At 40.6% G+C, this 9188-nt stretch overlaps 1 protein-coding gene across 1 annotated transcript in view; it reads left to right on the forward strand.

Moving 5' to 3' along the window:
* Positions 1-9188, forward strand: part of LOC110171062 (odorant receptor 131-2-like) — a 12866-nt gene extending 3678 nt beyond the window's left edge. The window contains exons 2-4 of the mRNA XM_055163932.1: positions 4305-4384; positions 6433-6573; positions 8409-9188. Coding sequence (XP_055019907.1) covers positions 4305-4384; positions 6433-6573; positions 8409-9188 — 1001 coding nt within the window. The remainder of the gene's footprint in view (positions 1-4304; positions 4385-6432; positions 6574-8408) is intronic.

Below are 9188 nucleotides of genomic sequence, written 5' to 3' on the forward strand. Positions count from 1 at the left end.
CCTCCCACCAGAGCAGCACAAATGAAGACTTGTCTCTTTCCAAACGCTCTTAAAGGACGATCGTTTTGACTGTTGACCGTGACACCCTCATCAGAAAAATGTCCAACATGAGAAAAGTGGAGCCGAGTGCAGGATTTTACAACAAAAATTTACTTATTCCTGTTTCTACAAGTTAATTTTAAACAAGTTCATTTTAAAACTTTGTGTTGAAATTTTATTTTTCTTAAAGTTTCAGGTTGTTCATAATATTATAATATTTAGTAAAAGAAAGAGTTCATCAATTAAAAAAGATTTCTGTAATAGATTTGTGTTTCTCTGCACAAATATTTGAACTTATTGTTATTTTTGGGGTTTATATGACATGAGTTTTCTGATCTGGCCCCTTTGGATCAAAGTCGGTAACAAAATGAGTTTGACACCCCTGGTCTAGATCTACAAATCTCAAAATGCTCTGTTCCACCTTGTGATGTCATGAAATGGTAAATGTGAAGTGAACAGCTCCTTTTACTTTTAGTTCAGTAGAGATTAGAGATTAGACACAGAGCAATTCCAGGGCTGAATTTATCCAAACGATTCTAGTGAAGATGCAAGGAGTTTAAAAACACAGTGGAGCACACTTCTGGACTTAGACTTTCTACAAATTCAGTTCGGCTTGTCCAGTAACTCTCACCCACCCTGACCCTCAGCACTGGTGTTCCACAGGGCTGCATCCTGGGACCTCTGCTCTTTACAAATACAGTAATAGGAGGGTTTCAGTCACGTGATCACGATGATGCGCGAATTTCAGGTGGAGGGCAGGAAGTGAAGACAAACACGACAAACAAACACGACAAACAAACACATCTCTGGAGAACACAGATATGGAGAAGAGTTCTTATTGTCAGGATTTAGAGCCAGTAGCGAGGCAAAAGTACGAGCAGTTAGTCGACAAATATATTGGGCGTGACCCTGATCTTTTTGAAAATGAGAGAATTTTCAACCGAAGTAAAAGATTTGTTGACAATCGAGGCAGAGGAGATCACGAACTATTTAGCTCTTCAGACGTCGTTCTACACCAGACAACAGATGAAGGCAAAGTACAAAAGTTTGGAGGCATAGAACTTTTTTTGTCAGTGGATGGATCCTCAACCTCGGTGCAAAATGCCTAAATGATGATTATGGTTTGGTCTTCGCCGGGGTGAGTGTTTCTCTTATTTTATGTGTATAGACGTTATGGGAAAAACTGCAGTGTATCGGCAGTGACATATCTGTCTGAACTATTTAATATCAACAAACGCCATTAGTCGTTAGTCGTTAATGATTCGTTTATGTTTAGGTAAACCAGACAAAAAACAAATTAGCTTTGAAACAAACCTTTGTCAAAGTGTCACTGCAGACACGAGCATTAGTGAATTCTGTTCCTCCCGACCACAAACAGGTTTGTAATCCACTTTTTATGGTGTTGTTTTGTCGGCTTTTCCAATTTCTGACCTTTGTGGACGACTATATTCGGTTCTCTAAAAAAATTGCTTTTCCTTCTCTCGGTTAGAACGATTGGCACAGCCGTAAACTACACAACACATCGGCATTTTCCTCCAGTCAGTTCACTTCCTGCCCTCCGTCTGATTTTGCGCGCTGACAAACGTCGCCCTGTGACGTCACGTGAAACCCAGATATACGTTTTGCTGATGACACTGCAGCTGTGAGACTGGTTACACGACAACCAGCTCCACTGCTGTGATGAAAAAAAATATTTCTGTGGTCACTAAACAGCAGATGGAAGCGTTTTATCACTCTTGTATTTATGTACGTTTTGACATTTCAGTTCATTGTGCGAACTGCTCCAAGGTCAGTGACTGCAAATCCCCCCAGAGAGTCACTAAAGCTACGTTCAGTCTGCAGGTTTAACGCTCAATTCAGATTTTTTGGGTGAAATCCGATGTTTTTTCGAGGTCGTTCACATTTCCAATTAAATGTGACTTGTATGTGACTCCAGTGTGAACATTAAACGGCCCAAAAGTGTCCCACATGTGACACTGGAGACACGACGACGTCAACCGCAGCGAGCGTCTCTGTGTTTACGGAAGCTGGAAACGGAAACATGGACGCAGCATCGAGCACCTGGAGATTTTAAAGTTCCTCTCGTACCGGAGCCACAACATGAACAACTGACTTGTTTTAAGGAGGAGATTGAGAAGGAGAAGGACCAGGTTTTTGGTCGTGGTGTTTTGTGGTTCAGTCCGTTGAAAGGAACATGTGGATGTGGAGACGGAGCCAAAAGTGGTGAGTGGAGATGTGCTTCACTTCAGTGACATGGAGTTCAATAATTTTCTCCTACTTCAGTGCAGAATAGTGACGTTTGTGTCTTGTTGATAACGTGTAGGTGGATGAATGCACTTTGGCCCTTCAGACTGAAGTCACATGTCAAAAGATCAGATATGTATCAGTTTCAGGAGCACATATCCAAGTGTCCTGAGTCACATTTGAAAAAATCTGATCTGTGTGGTTCAGACTGACAATAAAAGATCAGATACAGGAACATAGAGACAAAAAATCGGATTTGGGTCACTTCAGGCTGCAGACTGAACGCAGCCTTACAGTCTCTGACCTCTGAGCAGTTTGCACAATGAACTGAAATGTCAAAATACTTTCAATATAAGAGTGATAAAAGGCTCCATCTGCCATTTAGTGACTATAGAAAACCATTTTTTTTCACCAGGGAAGTGGAGCTTGTCATCCATTATTTGTAACCAGATTCAGATCTGCAGTGTCGTCAGCAGAATGTGTTATTTTATTTGTGAGGTGGGCGGTAGGACAGGACAGCCAGGCTGGCGCCACCTAGTGCCTCCGCTCAGTTTAATTTCTCTCCAGCAACTAGATCAGGAATCAGAATACACTAGACCCTTCGCAAAAACCCCGGAAGTGCGAGTTCGGGCACCAGACAAACATCGAAGAGACAGACATTCTGTGTTGGCAACGATTCCCGAAATCGAGGATTTAAAGCCGGAACAAAGAGAATGTTTGGTGAATTTTATCAAGGGGAAAGACGTTATTGTTCTTATTCCTACAGGATTTGGAGCATCACATACATCACAACCAAACAGCAGCGATTGGTTAAATAAAAAAATTACCTGCCTACTGTTGAGCGAACGAATCCTAATGCTGTGAGGTCACACGGTTTACACCAAGTGAAATCGTCTGATGAATCAGATTAAGAACAGGAATCTGTGTAAAGGAAAAGAGCAGAGGTCCCAGGACGCAGCCCTGTGGAACACCAGTGCTGAGGGTCAGGGTGGGTGAGAGGTAATGGACAAGTCGAACGGAATTTGTAGAAAGTCTAGGTCCAGAAGTGTGCTCCACTGTGTTTTTAAAACCAATACATGAAACCGTCCAATACATAACAGCTGTATTGATGGTTTTCAGATTCTAGAATGTGATGATTACGGAAGCTGAGAGGGCTCATAACAAACGCAAACGCCACAACACAAAAAACCCCACAACACACCAAAAAAAGCCACAACACACCCCAAAAAAGCCACAACCCCCCCCCCCCCAAAAAAAAAGCCACAACACACCAACAAAAAGCCACAACACAACAAAAAAAAAGCCACAACACACCAAAAATAAAAGCCACAACACACCCCAAAAAAAACCCCAAAAAACACAACACACCAAAAAAAAAGCCACAACACACAAAAAAAGCCACAACCAAAGTGACCGTGGGACTCTATTTCCCAATGGGCCAAGCAACGGTCAGTGACATCGATCCTGGCCACAAAATTTAGTTGATGCGGTTTATATTCTGGTGAATCTCGCTCAATAGTCCGAAAAATATTGTAAATGGAAAATTGAAATATTCTGTTTAAATGAATAGTGACTTTTTGTGATTTTGGTCTTTGATTCTTTGCTTAAACTGTTGATAAAACAGTCAGGGCCTCTGGTAATTTTGTCGTGCCCATAAAAGGTTTTACATAATTTATATTCAATAAAAAGGTTTGTTTTTTGGTTTTATCACAGTATTCGCAGCTTGGATGGCAGACATGTTTGTGATAGTTTCTCAAACTGTGTTACGTGTCATTTCTTCTTTTGAACTGCTGTAGTCCACATTTAGATCTGGTTTGGTCTTAGATTAGACCTGGACTAGACCTGTTATAGACCTGGTGTTACTCTGAGCACCAAATCTTTTCTTTTGGTGATACTCGGAGTGAAAAGTTTAATCGACACTGTTCCAAAGTTCCGTGAAAAGTCAAACTCCGTCGCCTTGTTGCATCATTTCTTCACTCTCTCTCCTCCCCCCCCCTCTCTCTTTCTCTTTCTGATTTAAGCGTCGGAGTTCGGGGGCCTCCTCAGAGCCGCCGCAGTGCAGACGACGGAGAACCTGCCCACCATGTCTGAGCTGTCGAGGGTAAGACACAAACTCCAGACACAAACACCCAAAACACACTCTGTAAAATAATATAATAATAATAATATAATAACGACTGTGTTTTATTGTGTGTGTGTGAAATTTGTGTAGTGCGGATGTTTATTTGACGATATTTTGAATAAGATGTAATTTGGAAAACTTTTGACGTGTATTTTAGCATGGTATTCTTTTACTGGTACATGGACAGTACAAAATAACACATTAAAGCCACAGTGTGTAACTTTTTAGCCAAAAGAACAGACTGAAAAACACAGAAAAACATGGGTCCTTGCTCGTCATGGGCTTGCATCTCCACAAACCTGGTTATCAATGACTTTCGATATGTCTGTGAAGAATGTTCTGAAGTCTCATAGTAGTAGTAGTAGTAGTAGTAGTAGTAGTAGTAGTAGTAGTAGTAGTAGTAGTTTATTCAGTCATTTTGCAACACTACAAAACAAAACACTGACTACAGCCCCATGGATCATGACCCAAAATGTTTAGGCTGAAGTAAAAAGTTCTTCTAACATCAAACCCAGTTAAACAACGACAGAATTCCAAGAAAAAAAAGCAGCATCTGAACAGCAACATTTACATTTACAATTTCACTTATGACTTTGTGTAAATATCAGAGACAAAATATAAATTAAAACAAACAAAATTAATGCAGAATTTATTCATTCTTGAGCTGTAAATCTTTCAAAACATAACACTTTATACTCTTTTTTTAAAGGCTTCTACAGTGTTAGACTTTTTTTTTTTAATCATTACTCAGATTGTTACACAAACTAATCGAGACATGTCAAACTCAGGCCCGGGGGCCAAATTTGACCCACAATATAATTATATTTGGCCCGTGAGATCATATCAAATCTGTATTAGAGCTGCTACCGCAAACAGATAAACTATTGAGACATTATTTATTTCAAATCTTGTTATTATTTTATACTCTGTTTGTTCTGGATTCAATGTTTAAGCAAAACTGTTATTAAACATTTATTTTAATAAGAAAAAGTTTAATATTACAGATCTGGAAAGAAGAGAAAACATGCAGATGTTGTTGAAATTCTTCAATAAATATTTAGTTGGGCCCACGACTTTTTAATTTTGGCCTCTGTGAATTTGAGTTTGACTCCCCTGCACTAACCCTCCAACTTGTTTCACTTTTTTCTTAGTTCTTATCTTCATTGTTTTTCTTATCTTCATTTTTTCATCTTTTTCATTTTCATTTTTTTCATCATTTTCATTTTCATCATTTTCATTTTTTTCATCTTCATTTTTTCTTTCTTATCTTAATTTTTTTTTAAAGATGCCAGTTTTAATTTTTTTCCGTTTATGATCGTACAAACTAACAACAATAACAACAAAGCCACAAAAGTTTATCGTCCATGATCGCACAAAACAAACCACAATTGGAATGACAAATGTAAGGATTTTTTTGCTTTCGTTTATGGTCGTACAAACTAATAATAATGACAAAGACGGCACAACATTTATCATTTATGATCGTATCAAAATAAAAGGTCAAGTTAAAGACAATGTTAAAGTTCATTGGATTTGCATTTAGTTTTTTGAAGTGCACAGAGTTCGTACAAGCTTTGATATGATCATCTAAACTTTTCCATGAATCTGCTCTTTCGTCTGTAACACAAAGAGTTCGAATGAATGAACGAATTTATTTGATTTTAACTATAAAACTGAAGTCACAAAGAGATGAGAGAATTACAAAACAAACAAAACAAAGGCCACAGAGCTCAAATTTGACATGTCCAAAAAGGAGTTCAGTTCAGTAATCAGAATTTCCAACTTTTATTTTCCTGTTACAAGTTTATATTTGACAAAAGACAGAAAAAAATAAAATAAAATTCGCACTTTTCACTGTTTTCATAACCCATCAGTGTCATTTCTTTATACTTCTTCATAAATGTGCGTTGTGTAACCGTCAAACACTTTTCTGAAGGATTTTTAAATGTTTTATTACAGTTTTTGGCTTCTCGTTTTATTGTTTTTGTGTATTGTAATGTTTTTATGTGTTTATCTTATTTCCGCAGGTTTCCGTGAACGAGTCCGCGCTGGTCATTTACAGAGACACTTTTTCGTCCGCTGTGGCCAAAAATGTCCTCCTGGTGTCTCTGGGACTGACCATCAACTACATCAACGGGATCCTGATCCACACCTACAGAAAACACCAGGTACAACAAACTCTTTTAACCGTTTTAACCGTGTATGACTCTGACACAGACACAGCCGCCACATGAGCTGATATTTCAGGCCTGGATTTCAGTGCCTAAATCTACTGAACATTCAAATAGACCTGCAAGTGACAAATCTAATAGTGAGGGTTTATCTTTGTTTTCTTGGTTCCATAATATCGCAGATTTCAATAAATGATTCTTTAATTTGCTTTCTAAGATTATATTGTATTGTTGAAAAGAAACACAGACCTCTTCATTCTGATTTGCCTGAGCAGCTCAAACATTTAAACACAGACTTAGACTTAAACGAACTTTATTGATCCACAAGGGAAATGATTTGGACACACGAGCTCACACATCATAATATAATATAAAAACAAAGAGAAAATATATAAACGGTAATAATAAATTCTAAATAAATAGCAAAAAAGAGCAGGAGACACGTGTCAGATAACAGTATGAAATTAAATGTACTTTTATATTGCTTTATTTTTATGCAAAGTACACGTAAAATGATTGGAGTTGATTATTGGAGCACCAAGTAGTGTGTGTGTGTGTGTGTGTGTGTGTGTGTGTGTGTGTGTGTGTGTGTGTGTGTGTGTGTGTGTGTGTGTGTGTGTGTGTGTGTGTGTGTGTTTACGATCAAAAGTACAGTACACACATGATGACATCTGAAATGAGCTCAGTGATCTTGGTGTCGTTCACAAACTTGATCAGTGTTTCAGAGTTGTGGCTGGGGGGCAGTAGTTTTTGTTCAGTGGGCAGTTCCCAGTGGAGACGCAGAGCTGATCATCTGAGAGTCTGAGGTGGACAACATTTTTTGGTCAAAACAGTGAAGTTTTTATCCGTTTTGGCCTTTTGTCCACAAGGAGCCGACGTGGGTGAAAACAGGTTCTAGAGTGGATAAATTTGAAAACACCGACGTTGTGTTGTCGCGTGGACAAGCAAACCACAGCTTTTAGAAAACGATGAGATCATGACCCCATCATCACCACATGACCAGAAGAAAACCCCACACAACAACTCGTAACAACCACAACAACCGGACGACGGAGCAGAGTTTGTGCTGTGGACGCTGCTAAGTTGATTTACACTGATGCATCAAAATCTCTTAATGGACTTTATAATACAAGACCAGCGGAGACGCAAACACAATTACACACGTTGGATTCTTTTAAACCCACCGTGTAGAACTAGAAGAGCCACCAGAAGAAGATTTTGGGTCAGACCTGAGATTGACAGGAGCAGGTGGGGCTTGTCTGGCTGTATCCTGTTTACAGCGCCACATACAGGTGTGGCATTTGTATTACATCGTTTTCACTCCATCTGAACACGAATATTTATTGATCTGACATGTGTGGACGTGAATTTGTTTCAATCCACAAAATAAAATAAAAATCCAGGAGCGCTGTCGTGTGGATCACTTCTCCTGCTGCACACACTGACCCCGGGCCCTCTGGACGTCTGTGACCCACCTTCAGTTGGAGCTCAGAGAGTTTGTCCTGCAGCAGGGAGGAGCAGAGTGATGGTGACATCTACAGACCTGTTGGCTCTGTAAGCAAACTGCAGGGAGTCAAGGTCTGGGAAGATGAAGGACTCGAGGAGGGACAAGACCAAACGCTCTAACGTCTTCATGAGTAGTAAGTTGTTCTGAGAGGTTCAGGTCGTCAGTAGAGTGAGGGGCTTTGGGCGTGTAGCTGGAGATGTACCTAAGTCTCTTCAGACGGAGTCGTCAGCAGAGAAGCTGAGTATCTGAGAATCTGTCGAGACAGGAGCAAATAAATAAAATAAAAGTTCTAATGAAGTAACTTTATCTCTTGTTTTATTTTCAGATATTCTACACAAACCCGCGCTACATTCTGTTCGCCCACCTGGTGCTGAATGACATGCTCCAACTCTCCTTGAGCATTGCCATGTTCATCATGAGCTACACGTCTCGTCAGGTGATCTGCCCCGTGTGTCTGATCCTCATGTGCGTGAGCGTCCTGACATCTCACAACACCACGCTCAACCTGGCCGTCATGGCGGTCGAATGTTACATCGCCGTCTGCTTCCCCCTGCACCACCCCCAGCTCTGCACCATCCAGCGCACCTACGGCCTCATCGCCGGCATCTGGGCCCTGACCACCCTCATCATTCTGCCCGACATCTTCATCCTGGTGGTCACCAAACCTCCAGAGTTCTTTGTGTCTACAGTTTACTGTGAGAGAGCCAGTCTCTTCGACCACCCGGTCATCATGATGAAGAGGGACGTCCAGTACATCGTGTACCTGTCCGGAGTCTGGTTCATCCTCATCTACACGTACTGCCACATTTTCTTCGCGGCTCGAGCGGCGAAGTCGTCTGCACAAGATTCCAGAAAAGCACGGAACACCATCCTGCTCCATGGCTTCCAGCTGCTCCTCTGCATGTTGTCTTACGTCGACCACTTCCTGCTCAGGGTTCTGATGATCTGGTTCCTTCAGTACATCGTTCACATTGCGTTTGTCATTTATGTGATCGTCATGATCCTGCCGCGTCTCATCAGCCCCATCCTGTACGGGCTCAGGGACAAGGTGTTCAGGGAGCACTTCACCAAGTACCTGGTCTTTACTGTCGTCATCAAGAGTTAG

This window comes from Boleophthalmus pectinirostris, unplaced genomic scaffold (genome assembly GCF_026225935.1).
Source record: "Boleophthalmus pectinirostris isolate CB_2022bp ecotype Guang Dong unplaced genomic scaffold, ASM2622593v1 HiC_scaffold_6, whole genome shotgun sequence".
NCBI lineage: Eukaryota > Metazoa > Chordata > Actinopteri > Gobiiformes > Gobiidae > Boleophthalmus > Boleophthalmus pectinirostris.